This window comes from Oncorhynchus mykiss, chromosome 5, assembly GCF_013265735.2.
Source record: "Oncorhynchus mykiss isolate Arlee chromosome 5, USDA_OmykA_1.1, whole genome shotgun sequence".
NCBI classification, from domain to species: domain Eukaryota; kingdom Metazoa; phylum Chordata; class Actinopteri; order Salmoniformes; family Salmonidae; genus Oncorhynchus; species Oncorhynchus mykiss.
The window spans coordinates 91,782,330-91,795,626 of NC_048569.1; the positions used below are offsets into that span (position 1 = coordinate 91,782,330).

A 13,297-nucleotide genomic window follows, 5' to 3' on the forward strand; every position below is an offset into this window, starting at 1 on the left:
CATATTTATGCAAAATCAACAGAATGCAAAATTGCGCACATGATGTCGCTGCAGTAGCAGCACGGACCCATTTTGATAGCACAAAAAAGGAGGGCATATTCTTGATTGACGGTGGTTGGACCAGTTACATCCATGCATCTCTTACGAGATTGAGGACTCCAGACCAATACAAACCATCCGTAGTATTAACACGCTTTCGTCTTTTTGGAAACGGAAAGAAAGAAGCATGGAGACAGGCGATGGGAGTTTGTGCGCTGAATGTCACCGATAGATAGTAACTACAACTCTGCGTTATCTAACTTCCATATTCAAGTATTTCAGTCACCACCAGAACGTTTGCCTTGAGTGAATCTCACGTGAGATTCGCCTTTTGATGGTAACATTGGTAACAAACGATGGTAACATTTCACATGGACAGCTGTAGTTGTTATAGCTTCTACCGAGAATAGGGTCTACACATAACCTAGCTATCTATCTACATACAATGGGCAGAACCTATCAGCTATGCAACATTTGTTGTGATTTGCTTTGAATCATAATGTTGCCATGCTCTTGGGGATTGTGGAGAAGCGCTATTCACACCCTCAAGACATTCAGGTTAGTCAAAACTCTCTGAGCTAGTTGCTTTTATTTCAATTAAATGTATCCTGATCATAACCATACTTCTACCGTTTTATAACCAATATATCCCTTAACAAATCGATAACCCACATTTTGTTACCCAGCCATATAACAGTCCCATGATCTGACGTGTCTTCCCGGTCTTAAAATGAGCAATAATAATAAATATAGTTGCAAGCAGCGATGACCTGGGGTCCAAGCCTTTTTTTTGTCCTCTTTTCACTAGCTCAAATATTATGCCTTATTTTACAAGTCATAAAATGTGTTTCTGGTACAACACCCCTCCCTGTCCAGGTATGTCTGTCAAAGCTGCAGGGGTGAGGGTTAACCTTGGGCTGGTATGTATTACAAGACTAAGGCACTAGCCCTCTGAGCCATGCTCACCTCATGGTTGAACACTATGGAAGAGCATACAGTGCCTTCTGAAAGTATTCAGACCCCTTTACTTTTTCTACATTTTGTTACGTTACAGCCTAATTCTGAAATTGATTAAATAAAAAATAATCTTCAGCAATCTACACACAATACCCCATAATGACAAAGTAAAAAAAATATATACATTTTAGCAAATGTATTAAAAATGTATACTTACTTGCATAAGTATTCAGACCCTTTGCTATGAGACTTGAAATTGAGCTCAGGTGCTTCCTGTTTCCATTGGTCATCTTTGAGCTATTTCTACAACTTGATTGGAGTCCACCTGTGGTAAATTCAATTGATTGGACATGATTTGGAAAGGGGCACACACCTGTCTATATAAGGTCCTACAGTTGACAGTGCATGTCAGAGCAAAAACCAAGCCGTGATGTTGAAGGAATTGTCCGTAGAGCGCCGAGACAGGATTGTGACAAGGCACGGAATTGGGGAAGGGTACAAAACAATGTCTGCAGCGTTGAAGGTCCCTAAGAACTCAGTGGCCTCCATCATTCATTAAATGGAAGAAGTTTGGAACCACCAAGACTCTTCCTAGAGCTGGCCGCCCGGCCAAACTGAGCAATTGGGGGAAAAGGGCCTTGGTCAGGGAGGTGACCAAGAACCCGATGGTCTCTTTCACAAAACTCTAGACTTCCTCTGTGGAGATGGGTGTACCATCAGGACCTCAGACTGGGGTGAAGGTTCACCTTCCAACAGGGCAATGACCCTATGCACACAGCCAAGACATCTCAGGAGTGGCTTCGGGACAAGTCTCTGAGTGGCCCAGCCAGAGCTCGGACTTGAACCCGATTGACCATCTCTGGAAAGACCTGAAAATAGCTGTGTAGCAACATCTCTGGAGAGACCTGAAAATAGCTGTGCAGCAATGCTCCCCATCCAACCTGACAGAGCTTGAGAGAAGAATGGTAGAAACTCCTCAAATACAGGTGTGCCAAGCTTGTAGCGTCATACCCAAGAAGACTCAAGGCTGTAATCCTTGCCACAGGTGCTTCGACAAAGTATTGAAGAAAGTGTCTGAATACTTATGTAAATGTGATTTTTTTTTTAGGTTGGTGGGGGACAATTGAATCCATTTCAAAATAAGGCTGTAACGTAACAAAATGTGGAAAAAGTCAAGGGGTCTGAATACTTTCAGAATGCACTGTATGTGGATGAATTGCAGGTTCCAGTGTTTCACAAATCATATAACATTCCATTTAGCAGGTCGCTTTCATCCAAAGCAACTTAGTCATGCATGGATACAAGTTCTTTACACTATTTTGCCAGCGCCATGCTCTACCAACTGAGCTACAGAGAACCACCATGTGGGTAGTGGACAACTGAGCTACAGAGAACCACCATGTGGGTAGTGGACAACTGCACACTTCAGGGAAAAAGTGCAGAGTAGTGACATGCATAGCCTGCAAGGTCTCCAAACCCTCCAATAGCACAAATACGCTGAGTGGACAAAACATTAGGATTAGTAATTGTCTCTGGTCCCCTCCCAGTTAGGGGGAGTGATGAGCTCTACAGCAGAGTCTCACTTCTCAATCGCTGGTTGAAAACTGTTTTCTGCTCCTGCCAAAAGATAGCATTTGTAGATAATTGGCCCTCTTTCTGGGACTCACCCACAAACAGGACCAAGCCTGGCCTGCTGAGGAGTGACGGACTCCATCCTAGCTAGAGGGGTGCTCTCATCTTATCTACGAACATAGACAGGGCTCTAACTCACCTAGCTCCACAGTGAGAGGGTGCAGGCCATCTTAGTGGAGTCTGCCACTAGCACAGTCAGTGTAGTCAGCTCAGCTATCCCCATTGAGACCGTGTCTGTGCCTCGATCTAGGTTGGGCAAAACTAAACATGGCGGTGTTTGCCTTAGCAATCTCACTGGAGTAAAGACCTCCTCCATTCCTGTCATTATTGAAAGAGATTGTGATATCTCATATCTCAAAATAGGACTACTTAGTGTTAGATCCCTCACTTCCAAGGAAGTTATAGTCAATGAACTGATCATATCCTTGATATGATTGGCCTGACTGAAACCTTTAATCTTTTGAGCTTTTAGTCATAAACTATGCAGTCTACTCAATCACTTTTTATAGCTACTGTTTACATACAGGCCTCCTGGGCCGTATACAGCGTTCCTCACTGATTTCCCTGAATTCCTATCGGATCTTTTATTCATGGCAGATAGTATTAAAATGTTTGGTAACTTTAATATTCACATGGAAAAGTCCACAGACCCACTCCAAAAGGCTTTCGGAGCCATCATCGACTCAGTGGGTTTTGTCCAACATGTCTCCTGACCTACTCACTGCCACAGTCATACTCTGGACCTTGTTTAGTCCCGTGGAATAAATGTTGTGAATCTTAATGTTTTTCCTCATAATCCTGGACTATCGGACCACCATTTTATTACGTTTGCAGTCTCAACAAATAATCTGCTCAGACCCCAACCGAGGATCATCAAACGCCGTGCTATAAATTCTTGGACAACCCAAAGATTCCTAGATGCCCTTCCAGACTCCCTCCACCTACCGAAGGACGTCAGACAAAAATCAGTTAACCACCTAATTTAGGAACTCAATTTAACCTTGCGTAAATCCCTAGATTCAGTCGCACCCCTAAAAACATTTGTCATAAGAAACTAGCTCCCTGGTATACAGAAAATACCCGAGCCCTGAAGCAAGCTTCTAGAAAATTTGAACGGAAATGGTGCTACACCAAACTGAAAGTCTTCCGACGAGCTTGGAAAGACAGTACTGTGCAGTATCGAAGAGCCCTCACTGCTGCTCCACCAAACTGGAAGTCTTCCGACGAGCTTGGAAAGACAGTACCGTGCAGTATCGAAGAGCCCTCACTGCTGCTCGATCATCCTATTTTTCAACTTAATTGAGGAAAATAAGAACAATCCTCAATGTAATTTTGATACTGTCACAAATCTAACTAAAAAGCATCATTCCCCAAGAGAGGATGGCTTTCACTTCAGCAGTGATAAATTCATGAACTTCTTTGAGGAAAAGATCATGATCATTAGAAAGCAAATTACGGACTCCTCTTTACATCTGCGTAAAGAGGAGTCCGCTCAGTTGTACTGAGTCTGCAAAACACTAAGATCAAGGGAGACACTCAGGTTTTTTTAGTACTCTATCTCTTGACACATTGATGAAAATAGTCAAGGCCTCTAAACCTTCATACTCCATACCGGACCTTATTCCAACTAAACTACTGAAAGAGCTGCTTCCTGTGCTTGGCCCTCCTATGTTGAACATAATAAACCTATCCACCGAATGTGTACCAAACTCAATAAAAAATGGAAAAGCTGTTGCGCAGCAACTCACTGCTTCCTGTAAACATACAATGTATACGAAACGCTTCGGTCTGGTTTTAGACCCCATCATAGCACTGAGACTGCACTTGTGAAGGTGGTAAATAACCTTTTAATGCGTCAGACCGAGGCTCTGCATCTGTCCTCGTGCTCCTAGACCTTAGTGCTGCTTTTGATACCATCGATCACTACATTCTTTTGGAGAGATTGGACTACAAGGACAAGTTCTGGCCTGGTTTAGATCTTATCTGTCGGAACAATATCAGTTTGTCCTCTGACAAATCAACTGTAAATGTTGGTGTTCCTCAAGGCTCCGTTTTAGGACCACTATTGTTTTCACTATATATTTTACCTCTTGGTGATGTCATTCGGAAACATAATGTTAACTTTCACTGCTATGTGGATGACACACAGCTGTACATTTCGATGAAACTTGGTGAAGCTCCAAAATTGCCCTTCCTGGAAGCCTGTGCTTCCGACATATGGAAGTGGATGGCTGCAAACTTTCTACTTTTAAACTCGGACAAAACAGAGATGCTAGTTCTATGTCCCAAGAAACAAAGAGATCTTCTGTTGAATCTAACAATTAATCTTGATGGTCGTCTCAAATAAAACTGAAGGACCTCGGCGTTACTCTGGACCCTGATCTCTCTTTTGACGAACATATCAACATATCAACATATCACTTTTTCAAGGACAGCTTTTTTCCATCTACGTAACATTGCAAAAATCAGAAACTTTCTGTCCAAACATAATGCAGAAAAATGTATCCATGTTTTGTCACTTCTAGGTTAGATTACTGCAGTGCTCTACTTTCTGACTACCCAGATAAAGCACTAAATAAACTTCAGTTAGTGCTAAATACGGCTGCTAGAATCCTGACTAGAACCAAAATCCTATTACTCCAGTGCTAGCCTCCCTCTGATTTCAAGGTTTTACTGCTAACCTACAAAGCATTACATGGGCTTGCTCCTACCTATCTCTTCGATTTGGTCCTGCCGTACATACCTACACGTACGCAATAGGCTTTCTCCTATAGAGCTCAATTTTTATGGAATGGTCTGCCTATCCATGTGAGAGACGTAGACTCTGTCTCGACCTTTAAGTCTTTACTGAAGACTCATCTCTTCGGTCGATCCTATGATTGAGTGTAGTCTGGCCCAGGAGTGTGAAGGTGAACGGAAAGGCACTGGAGCAACGAACCGCCCTTGCTGTCTCTGCCTGGCCGATTCCCCTCTCTCCACTGGGATTCTCTGCCTCAAACCCTATTACGGGGGCTGAGTCACTGGCTTACTGGTGCTCTTCCATGCCGTCCCTAGGAGGGGTGCGTCACTTGAGTGGGTTGATCTTCATGGGCTAACCCTTCGGGTTCGTGCAGTGGGGTAGATCTTCGTGGGCTATACTCGGCCTTGTCTCAGGTTGGTGGTTGGGGGCTGTTTGGCCCTGTCCGTGGATATTGTCGGACGTGGCCACAATGCCTCCCAACCCCTCCTGTCTCAGCCTCCAGTATTTATGCTGCAATAGTTTATGTGTCGGGGGGCTAGGGTCAGTCTGTTATATCTGGTGTATTTCTCCTGTCTCGTAGCCACCGTGCATCTACACCTGCATTGCTTGCCGTTTGGGATTTTAGGCTGGGTTTCTGTACAGCACTTTATGACATCAGCTGATGTAAGAAGGGCTTTATAAATACATTTGATTGATTGATTGAACTGTACTGTAATGTACTGAACTGTAATGTACTGTCATGTGCTGAACTATAATGTGTTTTAATGTACTGAACTGTACTGTGTTGTAATGTACTGAACATAATTCTAGTGTAATACACTGTCCTTCACTGTACTGAATCTACTGTATTGTACTGTACTTTACTGTAATGTACTATACTAGACTGTACTGTACAGAACTATACTGTACTATACTAGACTGTACTGAACTATACAGTACTATACTAGACTGTACTGTACTGAACTATACTGTGCTATACTAGACTAGTGTACTGAACTATACTGTGCTATACTAGACTGTACTGAACTGTGCTGTACTATACTATCTTTACCCAAACTGGTCTTGGTCAGGTCATGGTCTCGATCCACTGGTCCTTAGTCTGGGTCTTAAAAACTCTTGATCTGGATTTAAAGGATTCTGGTCCTGACTTCATCTCTGGTGTTCTCACCAATCGAATACTTTTGAATCCATGTGGGTAGTGGACCAGTGCAGACTTCAGGAAACATTGTAGAGAATTGAGATGCATGGCCAGCAGGGTCTTCCCTCATGGCCTTCCCTCAAGGCCTTCCCTCATGGTCTTCCCTCAGAGCCTTCCCTCAGGGCCTTCCCTCATGGCCTTCCCTCAGGGCCTTCCCTCATGGCCTTCCCTCAGGGCCTTCCCTCATGGCCTTCCCTCAGGGCCTTCCCTCATGGCCTTCCCTCAGGGTCTTCCCTCAGGGCCTTCCTTCTTGGCCTTCCCTCAGGGCCTTCCCTCATGGCCTTCCCTCAGGGCCTTCCCTCAGGGCCTTCCCTCAGGGCCTTCCCTCATGGCCTTCCCTCAGGGTCTTCCCTCAGGGCCTTTCTTCATGGTCTTCCCTCAGGGCCTTCCCTCATGGCCTTCCCTCAGGGCTTTCCCTCATGGCCTTCCCTCAGGGCCTTCCCTCAGGGCCTTCCCTCAGGACCTTCCCTCATGGCCTTCCATCAGGGCCTTCCCTCAGGCCCGACCTCACTCAACTTTATTGGCTCACAGCGGCCATGATGTTTACGATATCAACTGCTTCTGAAGATCTTGGTCTTGAGATGCTGTACACCAAGTTTCTGAGAAATCGGTGTCCGAGTCCACGATCGACAGCCTGATCAACTCTATGCGAAGGAGATGTGTTGCGCTGCATGAGGCAAATGGTCACACCAGATACTGACTGGTTTTCTGATCCACGCCCCTACTGTTTTGGAAGGTATCTGTGACCAACAGATGCATATCTGTATTCCCAGTCATGTGAAATCCATAGATTAGGGCCTAATGACTGATTTCCTTACATGAACTGTAATTTATGAAGATCTTAGAAATAGTTCCATATAGTGTTTTATATCTTTTGTTCAGTGTATATATATATATCGCACTTTTCAAGCACCCAGTCGCTTGACAATTGTATAAATGTCTTCAGCAGAGCATCTCCATCAGCGAGGGGCCTGTGTATCCCGACCAGAGCGGTATGTGATGCTGAGACCATATTTGCCCTGTCGTCAGGCCACGGCAGGTGTGGTGTGGCGGTGGTCCGTGTCAGTGGTCCTGCCTCCTCCATGGTCCTGAGAAACATGGCAGGTCTGACCCAGGCTCTACCCCCTCCTCGTACCGCCCTGCTACGGAGGATCACTGACCCCCAGTCCAAAGAGCTGCTGGACCGAGGACTGGTCCTCTGGTTCAAAGGTCAGATCGGTCCTAGAGGACATCACACAGTTATTATTGGATAAACCCACAATGCATCTTGATTTAAAAAAAAAAAATGTTTATAAGCATCTCATAGTAGCTGTTCTTGTTTGTCTTATCCAATGTTGTTGTGACTGTTGTTGTGCTTTCTTGTCAGGTCCCCACAGCTTCACAGGGGAAGACAGTGCAGAGTTTCATATTCACGGAGGTCCTGCAGTCATCACAGCTGTCTTACAAGCTCTAGGTAAACACACAGTCATATGATGAGAGATAAGAGATATGGAACTAGGTTAGAACACAAGTCATTTGTAGAGAGATATGAGTGGTCTGATTGAGTGTGATGTCCAGAGAGTACAGAGTATCTGCTGATGCTCCAGATACTCAACTAGTCTAAAGAAGGACAGTTTTATTGCTTCTTTAAACAACAGTTTTTGAGCTGTGCTAAGATGATGATGCGAAAGGGTTTTCTAGCGATCAATTCGCCTTTTTAAAATGATAAACTTGGATTAGCTAACACAACGTGCCATTGGAACACAGGAGTGATGGTTGCTGATAATGGGTCTCTGTACACCTATGTAGATGTTTTATAAAGAACTACAATAGTCATTTACAACATTAACAATGTCTACACTGTATTTGTGATCAATTTGATGTTAGTTTAAAGGACATTTCTAAGTGACCCCAAACTTTTGAACGATAGTGTGTGTATATATATATATATATATATATGTATGTAGTACTAGGCTAGAGCCTAGAGGAGATAAGTGTTCTTGTAGCTGTTCCATCTGGGTGTCTGCGTTGTTTCCTTCCTGCAAACACTTTCCTTGAACTTGAGAGCAATGCAGAACTGTTGTCAGCGTCCTTGCAATGTTCATGTTTGGCTGCTAGGGGGCAGTGTTATATAAATGAATGTAAACGGTGCAGTGTCTCAGATTTGCATCTTCTCAGAACAGCCAGTCAACAACAAAATACATAAAGCTGATGATTGTGTAATCCTGCTATCTCCTGTAGTTATCAGCATTGTTCTTATTTACTAATGCTGTAGTAGTACAACTGGCAACAGTCAACTGTCTCTGGTTGATGTAATGCCTTTGCAGAGCATGTAAGAATCAGGCCACCACATTGACAACCAATAAATTAAGTTCTGCAAAGGTTCTAACAAAAACACCTTACCTCATTGCCAGTGTTGTTTTTGCAACTCACAGTGACCCCAGAATGACCCTTCAACTCTGAACCTCTGACCCTATGCCTTCATGAGCCTAGAGCCGGTTAGGGGGTTTGTCTCTTTCTGGTAGTGTGTGTATTTCTCAGGAAGACAAGAGACCAGTCAGCCAGCGGACACATAACATTAAATACGTCTACAAATACACACCGAGTACGGTCACATGCAAACAATAATGTGTTAAATGTGGATAATCAGATGAATATAATAGTTTGATTAAAACTTTTACATACTCTGCAAGAAGAATGATTTCCCTAATAATGCTGATGGCACTCTGATAAATGCAGAAATCAGGCTACCCGATGGTACTCTGATAAATGCAGAAATCAGGCTACCCGATGGTACTCTGATAAATACAGAAATCAGGCTACCCGATGGTACTCTGATAAATGCAGAAATCAGGCTACCTGATGGTACTCTGATAAATGCAGAAATCAGGCTACCCGATGGTACTCTGATAAATGCAGAAATCAGGCTACCCGATGGTACTCTGATAAATTAAGAAATCAGGCTACCCGATGGTACTCTGATAAATGCAGAAATCAGGCTACCCGATGGTACTCTGATAAATGCAGAAATCAGGCTACCCGATGGTACTCTGATAAATGCAGAAATCAGGCTACCCGATGGTACTCTGATGAATACAGAAATCAGGCTACCCGATGGCACTCTGATAAATGCAGAAATCAGGCTACCCGATGGTACTCTGATAAATACAGAAATCAGGCTACCCGATGGTACTCTGATAAATACAGAAATCAGGCTACCCGATGGTACTCTGATAAATGCAGAAATCAGGCTACCCGATGGTACTCTGATGAATACAGAAATCAGGCTACCTGATGGTACTCTGATAAATGCAGAAATCAGGCTACCTGATGGCACTCTGATGAATACAGAAATCAGGCTACCCGATGGTACTCTGATAAATACAGAAATCAGGCTACCCGATGGTACTCTGATAAATACAGAAATCAGGCTACCCGATGGTACTCTGATAAATACAGAAATCAGGCTACCCGATGGTACTCTGATAAATGCAGAAATCAGGCTACCCGATGGTACTCTGATAAATACAGAAATCAGGCTACCCGATGGTACTCTGATAAATGCAGAAATCAGGCTACCCGATGGTACTCTGATAAATGCAGAAATCAGGCTACCCGATGGTACTCTGATATATACAGAAATCAGGCTACCCGATGATACACTGATAAATGCAGAAATCAGGCTACCCGATGGTACTCTGATAAATGCAGAAATCAGGCTACCCGATGGTACTCTGATAAATACAGAAATCAGGCTACCCGATGGTACTCTGATAAATACAGAAATCAGGCTACCCGATGGTACTCTGATAAATACAGAAATCAGGCTACCCGATGGTACTCTGATAAATACAGAAAATCGCCAATCAAAATAAACGTTCTAACACAGTGACCGTGTTATTTTTGGGAAGCAGATCTGAGTTCAGATAAATTCAGTTTGTACGTGAACACTACTTCTAAGACGCATAAATTCAGGTGTTCCAAACTCACTTCACTCGCGCTAAAGAGGGCGGATCGCTCGGCTGGTGCTAAGACATGTGCAGATCAAATACACCGCTGGAACGCTGATTAGACCATGTACGTTTCATTTGAAAGATTGATCAGAAAACCAGGTGTTTTAATCGTTGTATGCTTATTTTGAGACGCCTCACAAGTCCTCAACTGGCAGCTTCATTAAATTGTACCCGCAAAACACCAGTCTCAACGCCAACAGTGAAGAGGTGACTCCGGGATGCTGGCCGTCTAGGCAGAGTTCCTCTGTCCAGTGTCTGTGTTCTTTTGCTCATCTTAATATTTTCTTTTTATTGGCCAGTCTGAGATATGGCTTTTTCTTTGTAACTCTGCCTAGAAGGCCAGCATCCTCTTCACTGTTGACGTTGAGACTGGTGTTTTACGGTACTATTTAATGAAGCTGCCAGTTGAGGACTTGTGAGGCGTCTGTTTCTCAAACTAGACACTCTAATGCACTTGTCCTCTTGCTCAGTTGTGCACCGGGGCCTCCCACTCCTCTTTCTATTCTGGTTAGAGCCAGTTTGCGCTGTTCTGTGAAGGGAGTAGTACACAGCGTTGTACGAGATCTTCAGTTTCTTGGCAATTTATCGCACGGAAGAGCCTTCATTTCTCAGAACCAGAATAGACTGACGAGTTTCAGAAGAAAGTTCTTTGTTTCTGGCTGTTTTGAGATACTCAACTAGTCTAAAGAAGGCCAGTTTTATTGCTTCTTTAATCAGAATAACAGTTTTCAGCTGTGCTAATGTAATTGCAAAAGGGTTTTCTAATGATCAATTAGCCTTTTAAAATGATAAACTTGGATTAGCTAACACAACATGCCATTGGAACACAGGAGTGATGGTTGCTGATAATGGGTCTCTGTACGCCTATGTAGATATTCCATTTAAAAAATCAGCCGTTTCCAGCTACAGTAGTCACTTACAACATTAACAATGTCTACACTGTGTTTCTGATCAATTTGATGTTATTTTAATGGACAAAAAAATGTGCTTCTCTTTAAAAAACAAGGACATTTCTAAGTGACCCCAAACTGTTGAACGGTAGTGTACATTGCCTTAGTGAACCTTAGTAACCTTGGCTTGTGAACGATAGGGAACCTTATTAGTGACCTAAGTGTTGTCTTTGTCTTGCTGTGTGTGTGTAACTAATTAACCCTGGCTTTGACCCTGTTTGAGTAATTATCTGTCTTGCTGTGTGTGTGTTACTAATTAACCCTGACTTTGACCCTGTTTTCTCTGTCTTGCTGTGCGATGTGTGTTATGCAGGAAGCCTGGAGGGTGTGAGGCCTGCGGAGGCAGGGGAGTTCACGCGGAGGGCCTTCCACGCAGGGAAACTGGGCTTGACGGAGGTGGAGGGCCTGGGGGACCTGATCCACGCTGAAACTGAGGCCCAGAGGAGGCAGGCCCTCAGGCAGATGGATGGGGAGCTGGGCCGCCTCTACCAGGACTGGAGTTACAGGCTCAAACGGGTAGGTAGTAGGTTCCCCAGAGAAAGAGAAAATACGTGGATGGTTACCTAGCCTGGATCGGCTTCACCCAACATGTTGTTCTCTAAGCTAGCCAGGCAGTTGTTTAGCGGTGTGGCATAAAAAACACACAGATCTCAAAGTTAGGATTCTGGCCTTTGTGGAGACTTTAGAAGTCTAGGGTGAGCTGTTTGAGTTGGCGTGGTTGCCATTTGGCTTCGAGTCGCCTCCAGGCAATTGTTATAGTGGTCTGATTAAGTGTGATGTCCAGAGAGTGTCTTGTCTATACTGTAGTTGTCTGACAGCAGGGATGAGAGATCAGGGATCAGGAACCAGCTGATCCTAGATCTGTGCCCATGGGCAGCTTCTACCCGGAGTGTATCGTGTGATCTCTACCTTGGCACCAGACCTGGGTATCAACGCTTCGCCACCTCTCCTGAGAGGAGTGCTACAGAAAAGAGCCTAATTTTGGCCTTCCTGAGGAAAACCGTCAGCAGCCTAACAAAATCCAATCTCTATTTGTCAAAATAGTATGTTTGGAATCTACCTACTGTAGTTTCACCCTTTCCCTAGATCGGCATGCAGACAATGCTGCTATTGTTTTGCTATTGTTTCTCTGGTACAATGTGTGGATGGAGGGAACCTGCAGTCGGCTGATGTTTCCTCTCCTAGTGGGCCTATTGAACTGTCAATCATTCCATGTGTCAATAAACACTCAGATCTTTAGGGTGCATTTCAGTAGCGATGATGCCTTCACCTGTTTACTTCTGTCATGGCACAGGAAGGGAGACAAGGAGAGGATGCTTTGTTTAGTCTACTGAGATGATTTAGTCCACTGAGATGATTTAGTCCACTGAGATGTTTTAGTCTACTGAGATGATTTAGTCTACTGAGATGATTTAGTCTACTGAGATGATTTAGTCCACTGAGATGTTTTAGTCTACTGAGATGTTTTAGTCTACTGAGATGATTTAGTCTACTGAGATGTTTTAGTTTACTGAGATGATTTAGTCCACTGAGATAATTTAGTCCACTGAGATTATTTAGTCTACTGAGATGATTTAGTCCACTGAGATGATTTAGTCTACTGAGATGATTTAGTCTACTGAGATGTTTTAGTCCACTGAGATGATTTAGTCTACTGAGATGTTTTAGTCCACTGAGATGATTTAGTCTACTGAGATGTTTTAGTCCACTGAGATGATTTAGTCTACTGAGATGTTTTAGTCTACTGAGATGTTTTAGTCTACTGAGATGATTTAGTCTACTGAGATGA

The 13,297-nt window shown here is 43.7% G+C and overlaps 1 protein-coding gene across 2 annotated transcripts in view; it reads left to right on the plus strand.

Moving 5' to 3' along the window:
* Positions 1 to 211: 211 nt before the first annotated feature.
* gtpbp3 (GTP binding protein 3, mitochondrial) overlaps positions 212 to 13,297 on the plus strand; it is a 31,084-nt gene continuing 17,998 nt past the window's right edge. Inside the window, exons 1-4 of one of the 2 annotated variants that reach the window (XM_036978782.1) lie at positions 212 to 597; positions 7,513 to 7,775; positions 7,933 to 8,019; positions 11,822 to 12,024. In XM_036978782.1, coding sequence (XP_036834677.1) covers positions 539 to 597; positions 7,513 to 7,775; positions 7,933 to 8,019; positions 11,822 to 12,024 — 612 coding nt within the window. In that variant the 5' untranslated portion in view covers positions 212 to 538. The remainder of the gene's footprint in view (positions 598 to 7,512; positions 7,776 to 7,932; positions 8,020 to 11,821; positions 12,025 to 13,297) is intronic. The other variant, XM_036978783.1, reaches the window with a different exon arrangement.